The sequence below is a fragment of the Alexandromys fortis genome, unplaced genomic scaffold (assembly GCF_014885135.2).
Source record: "Alexandromys fortis isolate MF-2015 unplaced genomic scaffold, M_Fortis_MF-2015_v1.1 scaffold_4, whole genome shotgun sequence".
NCBI classification, from domain to species: domain Eukaryota; kingdom Metazoa; phylum Chordata; class Mammalia; order Rodentia; family Cricetidae; genus Alexandromys; species Alexandromys fortis.
Window position 1 is genome coordinate 28,223,498 of NW_026067944.1, and position 13,547 is coordinate 28,237,044.

General features: G+C 40.8%; 1 protein-coding gene across 1 annotated transcript in view; it reads right to left on the minus strand.

The window, feature by feature from the left end:
- Positions 1 to 13,341, minus strand: part of Gap43 (growth associated protein 43) — a 91,461-nt gene extending 78,120 nt beyond the window's left edge. The window contains exon 1 of the mRNA XM_050148992.1: positions 13,228 to 13,341. Coding sequence (XP_050004949.1) covers positions 13,228 to 13,257 — 30 coding nt within the window. The 5' untranslated portion in view covers positions 13,258 to 13,341. The remainder of the gene's footprint in view (positions 1 to 13,227) is intronic.
- Between the last annotated feature and the right edge of the window lie 206 nt (positions 13,342 to 13,547).

Sequence of the window (13,547 nt, forward strand, 5' to 3'; positions counted from 1 at the left end):
CAGCTGGCCCTACTTGGGTGAAATCCAGGATTATGTGGTCTTAGCTCTGTGTGAGATATCTATTAGGTGCCCTATTATGGACTGTGCCAGAATTGGGCAGCGTCTATAATTGACCAGTGGGAGTTCAGCAACCTTGGTCCTAGTCCTAACCAAATTGTGCCATCACACAGTATATCTTAGACAATAGTATTTGTTCATTTGTATGGTCTGCTTACTCAACTCCTATTTGATGTAGCCTATCAGTCATTGAACCAAATCTATACCTGCCCAGAAAAATGAAACATGAACCCTGCCCTGAAGGAACTCCTGTTGAAAAAAAGACAGTGGTGACAATGCATATTATAAAGTGGGTCAGATGTTGAGGTAGTGTACCGAGAACAGAGAGAGGATAATCACACGTGAGTAGCCAAGACAGTGTTATATAGGTGAAGAGGAGGAGGACTCTAATCAGGAAAAGTGTTTAGCAAGAAGAAAGTAGTGAAATGAGACCAGAGAATTGCAACGAAGTCTGGGAGGGAAATTGGATGGCTTGAAAGCTCCAAGAGATAATTAGGGGCAAGAAAGTTAACACATATCCCTTCTGATTAAGAATGTATGCAGTCTTAAAAACATAAAAAAAAATGTGGTGTGTTGAAAGTAACCCAGACATTGCATAGATGAAAATAACCCTTTCAGTAAATAGTGGGAAGAGAATTCTTGGCTCGGGAACAACACATGCAACTAACTTGGAGAGAAGCCACACTTGATGTGTTTTATAAACTAAAAGGAAGTCTGAAGATTCAGTGACCAGGAGGAGAATAAATCTAAGAAGCCAGAGAAGAAGACAAGGCCTGAACATATAGAAATTAAAGACCTTAGTCACTGTGTGTCTGGCTTTGATCACAGGTAGAGGGGAAACCTTTCAGAGAAACACATTTTGAGGGACACTTTTAAAGAGATAACTTTGGCTTCTGAAAGAACACTGCTAGATGTATTAAGAATAGAAGGGAAACTAAAAGGTAACCTATTATTTTGTTTCTACTATAGATGATTGATTGCATCAAGGATGACCAGAAGACAGATTGGAGGTAGGAAATGAAATAAAGGAGAGAAGAATTTTTTTTATTAATTTGTTATTGTTTTCACAGAAATGAGGGGTACCTACAAGCATCTAATGGTGAAAGATAATGGAGAAGACTCAAGTGTCCAATTTGTGAGTTATATGACTAGATGAGAAAGAGATTTAATTAAGAGATCAGGACTTATTCCAAGAAACAGTTATATGCAAACTTCTGTAAAATAAGTTTGACTGTAGAGCCTGGAATTCTCCCAGCTGAGGCTCTGTAACCCACATGAGTGGTACAGCCATAAACAACAACATTTGTGCCCTGCCTTAAGTCATAATAATGACAAAAGTCTTAGTAACAACAAGACAAAGAAGAAGAGGAGGAGGAGAAGCCATCAATGTGAAGCTGGATAGGTGCTATATAAACAGGAACAGAGGAAAATTCCAACAGAAATGTGTATTATGAAAGCCAAGAAAATATAGACTCCAGGAGGGAGGCATTGTTCATAATTTTGAATATCCTAAGGAGGTCAGGCAAGATAGTCCCATTTGTCTTTCTGAGACTCTACTGGAACTTCTGTTTGTTTTGTGCAAACAGTATCTTCAAGCCTAATTAATTCAGAGTTTATCACAGAGTATACATTAATGAATACTTAAATCCATGTTTCTTAAGCCAGATGATCAACTGGATGTCTTAACCTCAAAGAATTTGTGAGCTAGTTATGAGAATCAAGTGAGAACCAACCATAAGAGTAGGTAAAACCACTGCAAGTGAGAAAATTCTCCATTCAGAGTAGGAAGGGTGGGAGAGCCTAAACTATGAAAAAGGCTTTCAAAGCAGTGACATTGGCAATGAGAAGAAACAAAGGACAACTAGTACTTAAGTTTGTACTAAGTACCATGAGACCTAGTCCAAGAAAAGGTTAGCTTTTCTTCTTCAGAATTCATATTCTATAGTTTCAGAATCCTTAGGAAAAACTTCGCTCAAACTTTTGATCATTTTCCTTCAAAAAAGATAATAACCATAGAGATTAAATTTATTTAAATTCACAAGCTAGGTTAATGTAAACCTCAGTAGAAGACTACCGGATAGTTATCAAATTTGGGGGAGCCTTGAAAAACATCACATATAATTAAATTATAATTAGCTCTCTAAACAAAGAAAATCATTGGAATTCTGGGAGAAAGATAAATGTCAAATTCAGTAGCAGCCAGTAAGCACAGGCTTTACTGAAACAGGGAATCTTGGTGACTATTAATTTTATCAATTGTTTCTTATTTGAACCACGTAACACAAAAAGTACTTTCTTCTCTTCTGAGGATGGTATGTAACTGTTACTCAGCTTTATGCACCAAGAGGGGGCTAATTCATTATAGATTGTGGTGGCGATTAGAGCCTTGACTATCTATGACCTGACCCTTTTCTGGACACTTGCTGAGAAAGATTTTCAGAAGAATGAATGAAAAACTATAGAAGAAATTACAAATAGCCTTCAGCAAAGGATGCTACGGCTTCATAAGGTAAGGAAAAAAAAAGCAGTTATTTCTATGGTAAGATCTGGAAACCCAGAAATAGGCTGGCAGATCTAAAAAATATCCCCAAGAATAGAAGAGTCAGAGACCTAGTATAAAAAAAATATAATGTTGAATGGTATATTCGGAGATGAAGACAAATAAAAGGAAAAACGTTTTTTATATTTGAAGGTCACATGAAAGAAGGATGTTTTTTACTGGCTCACCATCTATTATTTTAGATGGATTAATATGTATATACACCATATCACACACATGCATATACATATATATGTATACAAAAATCCAAGATGAGTAAAAGCTTAGATTCTAGGCTCATTATGCTAAGATGTTCTTAACGTCACTGTTTAAAGCAGCTGATACTTGCATTTGCTTAACCTTTGAAGTTAGTGCTATTTATTTTTGTTTTTGCCTCTTCTAGCTCTTTTACACAGTCATTAATGGGAAGATATTAGGGTTTTTCCAATTTCCATTTAAAAACATCATTTTGAATAGTTATTGGAACAGGAATTACAAATAATGGATGTGAGGCTAATTACCAACATTCTACATTTAGAGCAAGCTAGTGCATATGGAGACAACAGCTCAATATTTTAGAAAGTGCCAATTTGCTAAAAATAGATAAATATGGTGATGATTGCTGGAATTAATTCAAGAACATTCAAAATGAGATGACTAATATCAAGGAGTAGCGCTTCTCTGGTATAAATTGCGTAGATCTGTTTTACACCCATTATTGCCCAATCTTTGGGCAGAAACTGATTCTATAAACTATAAAAGAGTTAGATACGCCATGCAAAGTTAACAGGAATATACAACAACTAGGATTTGTCTTAGAACCAAGGTACCTGTCCGGTGTAGGCTTCTAGAAGGCAGTGGAAATCTAGTGCTTGTTATTTCCAGGTATAGAGACTGGCTACAACCTTTATTGGGTGAATAAAATCTGTAAGCTGTGAGACAGCTACTTCCCTTTAGAACTCTACTAATGCTAAGGGTATTGTGGTTGTGTGGACGAGAAACCTCACCCATTGAGTCATACATCTAACAGTTGGTCCCTAGTCGGTGTTGTTTGAGGACATTGTGGAAGTACACCATGGGGAAGTACTTCCTCGCTTCTCTCTCTTTGTTTCTTGTGTGTGGTTGCAAATGTGATCAACCAGCCCTCTGTTCATCGGCATGCTTTTCCTGGCTGTCATCACACCTTCCCCATATTAGGACTCTATTCCCCTGGAACCATAAGCCAAAGGAAACCCTATCATCCCTAAGTTGCTTTTCATCTGTGAGATACATCACGACAACAGAAAGGGCACTCGTTATGAATAAGTGAAGTAGCAAAACTGAGAAACAACCCAAAGAAAAATTTAGGGACCCAACACAGCTGAGGGAAATTCATCTGGACTGAGTAGCTACACTGTGACAGGCATGTGGGGATAGATGCTGGGACTCTTTCTCACCTTTGACTCTCTCCTTAGATTTACAGGTGTGGGCTTCCAGAAACTTTGTGACTTAGGCTTTCTTACAATCAGAAAGAATTGTTCAAATGGCAGTAGTTGATCCAAGCAAGACCAATAGAACATTGTCCCTCCTCTCCATCTCCCCCTCCTATTTCTTCTTTAATTTCTTTCCTCTCTATCCCTTTATAAAAAGGAAGAGAAGCTGGGGTGCTGGGAACTAAACTATTTTAACAAAAACCCTGATAGATGGCTCATGAATGAGTTTCTGCTGTTGAAGTTCCCACATCTGCCCTGGTTGCTTTAGGCTTGGATTTTTTTTTCTAAACTCATAGGATCTCTAGGTTCCTTCTAATGAATTATTTTTTTTATACACACTTAAAGTCAAACTTTGATACTTATACCTAGTCAAGAAACTCATAAATAACAGTAGAGAAAAGAGAGAGATTAAAGATGATATTGACCATTAGCAAACTATAAATATAACTGTAAAAAATTTTCCTTCTGAACAGTAGCTTAACCCTAGGTATCATTAGCATCCTTTCTATTACAAGTCCTTCTGGGATCCTTTATGCAAAACTTGTTGTAAAATGTGTCATGCTGGTTTTCTTATGTTAGACATTTGGCTTCTATGAAAGACAGAACCTTTGCACTAACATAATCTAATTATTTATTTTAAAATAATTTCAAAGCCAGGCAGTAGTAATTCATGCTTTAAATCTCAGCACTTGGGAGGCAGAGGCAGGTGGATCTCTGAGTTTGGGGCCAGCCTGGTCTACAATAGCTAGTTCCAGGAAAAGCTCCAAAGTTACAGAGAAACACTGTCTCAAAAAAAAAATTCCAAATACATATAAAACTCATTTTCTTATAGGGTGGGTATTACAGAATTATTTTGCTTTGTGTGAAAAGTTGATAAATTGTGTTATGTTAAATGAGTAATTTATCCCAGTCCTAACTATAGACCCAATGGAAATGTAATGTCCTCCTTAGAGATCTGTAGACTGGTAAGATTGCATCCAGAGTTGAGTTTTAAAAGATTCAGGATTCTGCGCTCATCTGATCAAGGTTTCCTAGTGGTGCACCAACAAGCCCTGAAACTGCTGTGGATGGAAATGGTGCCAGAAAATAATCTGCTGGGCCTCCAACCAGGCGGCAACTCCATTTCCAGGCTCCAGAGCAGCCCTACCATCCCTCTACCTTCTGCCTGACTGGGCCCTCAGGTGATAATGAGAGCACAGCTTGTCTGACAATGCTCAGAAGCCAGTTTGGAGGTGCAGTGTTGAGGGAGAGTGGAGGCAAGCAGCATAGCAAACGGAGAAGTTGGAATAGAAAGGCAAAATGATATACAGAAAAACAGTAGATATTTCTCACGTTCCTGAGATTTTGGAGCTAAGGACAATTTTAGTGTGTGCTTATCTGAATTCTGTCACACAGGTTTTTCAAAGGAAATGGTAAAGATATGCTCTGCTCTCATCCGTCAGTGTAGCTAACATTTACTTAGTAGAGAACAGGAAAGGAATGTGGAGAATATATATCTTTGATGCAGACAACATTGGTACTTCTTGCTTGTGTAGCACCATAAACACTTTAAGGAGGGTCAAAAAGTCATTGTTTACATACATACTTTTATTTTTCATCATTTTATTTGAGCCTCATGCCAACCTAGTAAAGAAAGTGAGTCAGGATTTGGAGGCTTTTATTATGCCAATAATACAGATGAATAAACTGAGGCTCAGAGAAATTAAGTTACTTACCTAAGATCACAGGACAAGCAATTGGCAGAGCCAGGTCTAGAACCCAGGGGAGGGGTTTATTCCACTACAAAGACATGGAACAGGACATTAAACAAACAGCATCTAAGAAAGCAGGATCTCTACATAATTACGGATTGGAAACGCAGAAATTCACAGTACCACACTGAACCCAAAATGACAGTAAGTATGCCACTCTAAGCAAATAAGACAGAGAACTGTAACTTTAACCACAGTCGTTCTGTTGGAAAGATCGATAGCACTGAGCAGAACACACACTCGGCCCTGAATAGGTACACAAGAATGGTCTTGGTTTCAGAAAATGTCTTCTTAGGTCCCATCATGAATACTCTATCCCTATATATGTCCCCTAAAGAAAATATGTATGGAGTCCCCAAATGCTAGGCATACCTTAAAGTGCCTGATTTGCCTAAAATACATATTGGAAAGTTGGGCAAGATATACTTTTTATTAACTAACGTTCACTTTTACTAGTCCCTAATACCAAGCACTAGCAGAAACTGATGTACTAATCTGAAAAACTTCATTTGCATTGGAAGGGGGCAGGTAAGAAAATCCTAAGCTAGAAATGTGTACAACATTTAGTAGGATATAGGACAAGGACATCAGGGTTGAGAAATACCATCCATCTTTTGGCAATGAAACACAAACTTCACCTACAAAGGCATCCCAACCAAGTTCATGGGAATACAGCCCTGGAAATCATGGAAATGTGTAGTTGCAATCTTCTCCATACTGGATGCCATAGGCTTGCACCAAGACCCAAACCTCTGAAGTCTGTTCAAAACTGGCAAAGATTCAAATGATCTGATTCCTCCATGTTTAGCCCAAATTGAAGAGATTTCTTACTATTCACCCTCTCTTCAGCTCTACACAAGATGGATGATGATAGATAATATAATTTATATACTTCACAGAGAAGGACAAAGTTCAAATGTAGATAAAAATAATTATTGATCATACTCTTCAACACAGGCTAATACTACCCGCTAAGTAAATCAAACAGCTGTGAACAGCAGGAAATGGATATGAAGTCTTTAAAGATATCTGTAGAACAAAGCAAGGATCATGAGTACACCAGGCTCCAAAGAAAGGCCTTGTGGAGCTGTAAGAGTTTACTAGCCAAATCTAGACTGGGATTCTTCACATCCTACGATAGGCCTGATGTTGGGCGCTAGGATGGTGAGTATGGTAAGGGAGTCTCCTGATAGCTGCAGCTAAGGCAGTTTGGAGAAATGCAGTGTATAAGAGGGATAATTTGGTGCCTGCTTGCACAAAAATCAGACAGTTGCCACATCTACAAGTTTGTAGCAATAGTCAATGAGGATGAATTCCACTTTAAATTAAAGTAAATTAAAGTCAGTAGCTTCCTTAAAATCTGCTAGTGATTCTATTCATTTAAATATGCCACAACTTGTGACAAGACTGACCGTCTAGTTCCATATGTGTTTGGCAAGCAGACCATTCATAATTCAAAGTATTCACCCGGGAACTAGACAGTATGATAATTAGTAAAGACAGAGAGAAGATAAAATTTCATCAATTTTCACAAGAAGCTCACAGTGTGAACACATACACACACACACACACACATATATATATAAAACACTAGATGGTACAATAAGTGATAATGGAGATAGCTCAAAGTACAATATGGTCATAACAATAGTAGATAAAAATTCATTAATAGAAGAATGGAGCTAACTCTTATGAGGGAAATGGAAATTTTCCAGGCTAAGGAAAAAGTGTAAAGTAAGCAAAAGAGTGAGATATGAGACATAGGAAGTATTTAATGATGGCCTTATGAAGAGAGGCAATACCAGATCATGCCATGCATCCTGAAGGGTTGTTTAATGGTTTGTAGCCATCGGGGAGACATTCTAGAATTTTAATGAGGAAATTAGTGTGACCAGATTTGCATCAGGTAAAGATAGCTTCTCCGTTAGTTGGAAGAATGAAGAGAGAACCTGTGGAACTAGGGACCCATATAGGCAGCTATTGCTTTAGGCCAGGTGAAAGGTAGCGAAAAGACTGAGCCAGGTTATTTATACAAACAGGTAAATGTTGAAAAGCAAATCATGTATCCCAAGTCTTTTTAGCTACAGTCAAAAGATTCTGTAACTGACTGTGGGAGTTGAAATAAAGGACCACATTTGGAACACACCCTAGGTTTCTAGAGCTCTGAAATTGGATGGATAGTACTGGAGTAGGAAATCCAAGGACAGCCCAGAACAGAGGACACCTGGTGCAAAAGACACAGGAGAAACTGGGGGGGGGGGGTGCTGGGCTCTCTAAAAACACTTCAAGATATCTATAGACCAGAAGGTAAAGATAGACATCTCAAAATTGCAGGACAGGACTGAAGCTCTGAATGTGGATGTGTTTCTCTGGGATTAACGAATGGGGTGACATGGGAAAGAACCAAAGAACAGGTGGGAAGCCATTGGCCTTGAGTGGCTGGGAGAGTAAAATATCCTTCAGAGGATTTTTAACAGGTTCTGTTTGAGGAGAAGGGGGATTGGGAGAATTATCAGGGAAGCACAATGAGAAGGCAGAGCAATGGGAAAAAAAGATGTAAACTAATGGCTCACCTGAAATGGTACCCTGTGTCAGTGGAATCAGGGAGCAGAGGCCTCTTTAAAGCTGGCAGAAGAATAGTGAGTGATGAGTGGCAGAGAGGAGCATGAGCTTGGGATGCTCCTAGAAACTTTGTTCTAAAAGGAAAGAGAGAAGGGGCACTCTAGAGATGGAGATGCAGGGTCAGGAGACTCTGGGAACAGAAGAGACCAAGGCACATCCACAGAGCACAGGACAAGCAGCCGAAGCACTACAAACTGAGGAAATCTCAAAGGAGAGGTGCAGGAATGGTTCAAGATCTGGAGGAAACACAGAAGAGAGATCAAGAATCCAGGCAGAGCTCAGTGTGACCAGAAGTAACATCTCTAATGACAATAAATAAATAAATAAATAAATAAATAAATAAATAAATAAATAAATTTAAAAAAAAAAAACAAAGTAATGTCCTGACAATTACAGGGGATGGGGAGGAAGCTGCCCTGTCCAGGTAAGAGAAAATTCTTCCTTATAAAGCCTTTTGAGGTAAAGGGGGTGGGGCTGTTTGCTTAGTTCTTTGGTTGGTTGGCTTGTTCTTCCATCCCCATGACAGGAAGAGACAAAACCCAGGTGATGTGATCCATTCAAGGTGTCTGAGTCTGTAAGAGGCAGAAAGTAGGACTCACCGCATGGTACTCTCCAGGGACCTCTATAAAGAGTTCAAGGCAGTGGCACAGGGTCAACCTGTCTACACTCAAAATCCAAGAGACAAGGCTCTGGTGTAATCACCCTTCCCCCCCTTTTTTTTTTCTTTTAAACAAGTGACACTCTCTTAGAATTAGCATAGACATAGACATGAAGGAGTTAAATGGTGTGCCTTCTCTTGAACTTTGAGAGGGATGCATTTCTTAAGCTATTCATAGAAGGTATGTGTCTTCAAGTCAGTATGACCAGCTTCAGGGAGGATAGGGTGGGAATACAATGAGTTAACACATAGCTCCATGATTGCCTGAAAGCCCTCTACCTCCTCCCTATGGGACCAAGTAAAACTCTGAAGTCTGTGGATTAATTCTGCCCCAGGCATGTCACAAGCAATTTCACGATGACAGAAGCAGAAGACCCTGGGCCACCCTTTCTTTCGGTGAGCAGGAGCTTTGCCCTTTACATCCCTACATCAAAGGAGGTTTCTGCAGTTTCACCAGCTCAGCAAGAAGGCAATTTAACCCTGTGTTTTCTTATTCCAGTTGCCTCAGCATAGTTTGCAGGAGTAGAGTGGGCAGGGGGCAGGGTGACATTCAGAGGAGTCTCTCAGCATGAAGGATCAGGGGTCATTGTGCATGTGCCATGGTTTAATTTTAATAATCAGAAATGAACACATTTCTGAATTCATCACAAACTGTGGAAGGTTCTCTGCAAGTCCAGATGATGTGGGGGAAAAAAGCAAACAGACAAAAAAAATCTTTTAAATAATTTCTTTTCTTTAATTATGTGGAAATATGTGGAAGACACCATGATTTTAAAAAATTAAACAGATTTAATTATATTAAGTAGAAGGCCTCAATTGAATCAATTGACTAAGTCCCTGGATGCCACTGGGTGTGGCTCAGGGAGTCTGAGCAGGAATCCAATTTCTTACTAGAAAGAATGTTCCCCTCACCCAGCAGCAGAGCTGTACCCTCCACACCTTCTGATGCTCTTCGTGGGAAGGAAGAGCAAGGATGGAATTTTAAAGCATAGATCTGTCTTTCAAAGATGAGACTTATTTGTCATTTGGGGGAAAGGCATATACGCTAACAGGGTAAGGGTGGGGGAACCTGGTCTGCTAGCTTGCAGGGTAATGTTTACACTTGAGCTACAAAATAAAGCCATTATTTTTAAACAAAGGAAACATCTCATAGTTTTCCTTCTCTGTAGACTATCACACCTTGCAAGTTTTTAATCGTCTGCAATATGCATGGTAATTGAGCTATTTAAAGTAAGCCCCAAGATATTTGAAAATCATGAGCCAATAAAACCTCCAGGATTCTTTTATTTTAATCCTCCTTTGCCTACTCCCTTGTCTTCTCTCTCTCCTCTCTCTCTCCTTTTTGCTTTAATAATCTACTGTGGTAAATAATGGCTAATAGAGATCATTTATATGTTCCTCTCACCCACTGACTGTGTGTTACAACTTAGAAATATCTAAGGCTGCTTGCTTGCGCTGCTCAAGTGGAAGAAGAAGGAAGTGCAAGCCCTCCAGCCCCCCTCCCACGCTGCTGCTGGATTGCATGGGTGTGGCAGAGTTAGACCTTTGCAGGTTTGTACCCTTGTTCTAGTCCCTACTAAGAACTAGAATGATAAAACACCTTTCAGAAGAAGAAATGAAGCCCTTAAATTCTTCCTGGAATGAGAGAGGATCATTTCACCCACAGGAAGAAAACCTGCATGAGGCTTAAGGATCCACACTATATAAATGTCAGTCAGTGTAATATGAGCCCACGCCCTGAAGACACCATTTCCTTCTGTCTGGTTTAATGATATCTTAAATACTGACTTATGCAAATGACACATAACATTATTACATAGGGCACATAACCATTTCATGCCCAAGAACCTATTTATAAAACGTGTGGGTGAAAAGGACCGTTTCCATACATTCTATTCCCCCCCATTTGCATCAGTGATACTAAAACACAGGCAGGCATATGGACTCCATACAGAGCGCTTGCATGATGGTTGCATGGGAAGTGTGCATGTGCTCTCTGCATTTACATGCAAATTCCTACACGTCCCTAAACACACAATTTCATCTTCATCACTTTGCACACCAGAGTGAGTGCTCCAGGCTGTCAGCGAGATGGGGCCAGTAAAAGCAGCTGTCCTCATTTGGGGCTCATTTGGGGAGGGAATTCCTTTAGCCCCAATTCCCTGTCTAAAAAACCACGCTTGGTTCCCTTTACTGAAGGAGATGTGTGGATACTCCCATACTACCATGCATAAAAATAGGGTGGGAACAAGCTGTCAACCAGCACACTTTTTTTTCCCCCAAAATTCAAGCCGGATTTAAAATGAATAGAATTGGTTTCCTCAAGGCTCCACCTTCCTAAATTTTCTTTCACCAGCTGGTCAGTGCGATCCTCTTAGAGATTTATTTATTTATTTATTTATTTATTTATTTATTTTTGCGGGTGTGTTTCACCCTGGCACCTGTACCTGTTACATTTATATATTAAAAATGAAGGAAGTCATAGGAATAAATGTTTTACAAATGTTCCAATGGAAGCAGCAGTTTCTGGAACCAAGAGGGATACAGCCAGCAGCACCCTTTGCCCCGCCTTGACAGACTTTTTCACCAAGCATCCCTTCACAACCAAGTACTTATATTTGTGTTTGTTTGTTTGTTTGGGGCTTGCTTCTCCTCTAACTACTTGAACCTTCTGCTTATACCCCTTTTCCTCTACCTTCTTCCTCCTCACTCCCCACCCCTCCTTCCAGGGCGCTGGCTACGTGTGGCCAGGCTGAATGGCTGTTTCCTCTGCACTCGCCTCCACCCCCTTTGGATTCAGAGTGTGTTTAACAAATTGCCCAATTTCCAATATCTGCACGAGGATAATACCAACCCCCCCTCTTGCACCCCACCCCGAAGGCAATCCGTGTGCAGAGGGGTTCTTCAACCACGACTGCCACCCCACCCCGCTCCACCATGGGCACACAGGCACACAGACCCCACACCCATTTCTCTTCCTAACCTTCTCCAAAAACCACTCAAATGTGCCCTCGGGGATGTTTGGAGGCTGCGTTTGGAGAGGGTTGCAACGCTGTGGGTTACTGCAGAATACCCAGCTTCTCACTTCTCTCCACCCTCACCCCGATTAAGTTTCAAAATGTCTTTCAAGAAATAAGTGAGCAATTTGAAATGAAACGGGGTAGTGGTGGGGGAAATCTAGGCAGTGGGGGAGGGGAGCTTGGGATTCTGGCTTGTCTTGGACGCGTCCCTGATCCCGATGGATGGGAGTCACCATGCCTATCCTCCGGGATATTAGCACCCCTCTGGTCATTGCGAATGTAAGGAAAGACTCGCGGGAAGGGGAAAAGAGAAAAGCCCCGGTTTCCAACAGGTAATACCGGCTTGCCTTTCCCATCCCATCTAAGCTCAAAGCTCCTAGGGGCGTGGTCCACCCTCTTCCCGGACCAGCTGGCGCACAATCCGCCTCTGATCTTAGGAAGGGGATTTTCCCCATCGGAACAGCTAGTTATCCCCCAACCCCTGTTGTCTTAAGGCTCTCTTTAAAAATAAAAATCTCCCAATGAGTTTCATTCATTCGTTAAATAAATAAATAAATAAAACCTTCACATGTTTTTTCCACATTTACCTGCTCCCCTTTAAAGCTCTTGCGAGCTCGAAATCAGGTATCTTCCGCAGCACATGTGAGAAAAATTGAATCACAGAACAGGCAATGCTCAACCGTGATGATAATTCCCCCAAGCACGCTTTTTCACAAATAATATAAAGGATAGCTTTCTTATCTCGGACATAGAGTCCACATTGTCCCCACACCCCTTTTCACATCCACACCCTCAAAACCAGAGACCTAGCCGCTGTGCACTTACTAATAGGCGAGAGGGAATCGTATTTCCAGCCAAGCCGGCATATTTCTCTCCCCTCGCCCTAATTAGTATCAGCATTCCAAAACCAAAGCATGAAAGACAGAAAAGAATAAAGCTGGGATGCAACCATCAGTTACCATATGCTAAAGAAATCAGAGCACCATGCCAGGGCAGAAACAGTTTTTTTTTTTTAAAGAAAAAAAATTTTTTCCCCCTGCCTTTTACAAGGAAATACTGTACTCTGGCAATTTCACAACAGCAAGAAGTAAAAAATCTTTAGCTCTACCTGTTTGGTTCTTCTCATACAGCACAGCATGGTGGTATCTTCCCCGGCCTTCTTCCTGCCTCCTCTCCTTTCCTCCTCTCTTCCTTATTCCCCCCCTCTCCCCCTCTTTTCTGCTCGCTTGCTCACTCGCTCTCTCGCGCTAGCGCGCTCTCCCTCCCTTCCTCCCTCCCTCTCTCCCTCTCCCTCTCTCTCTCCCTCACACACACCAGGGCAGTTAGCAGCAACTGTAAGGTCCACAGCTATTGCTCACCGCACATGCTCCTCTCTCTCTCTCTCTCTCTCTCTCTCTCTCTCTCTCTCTCTCTCTCTCTCTCTCTCTC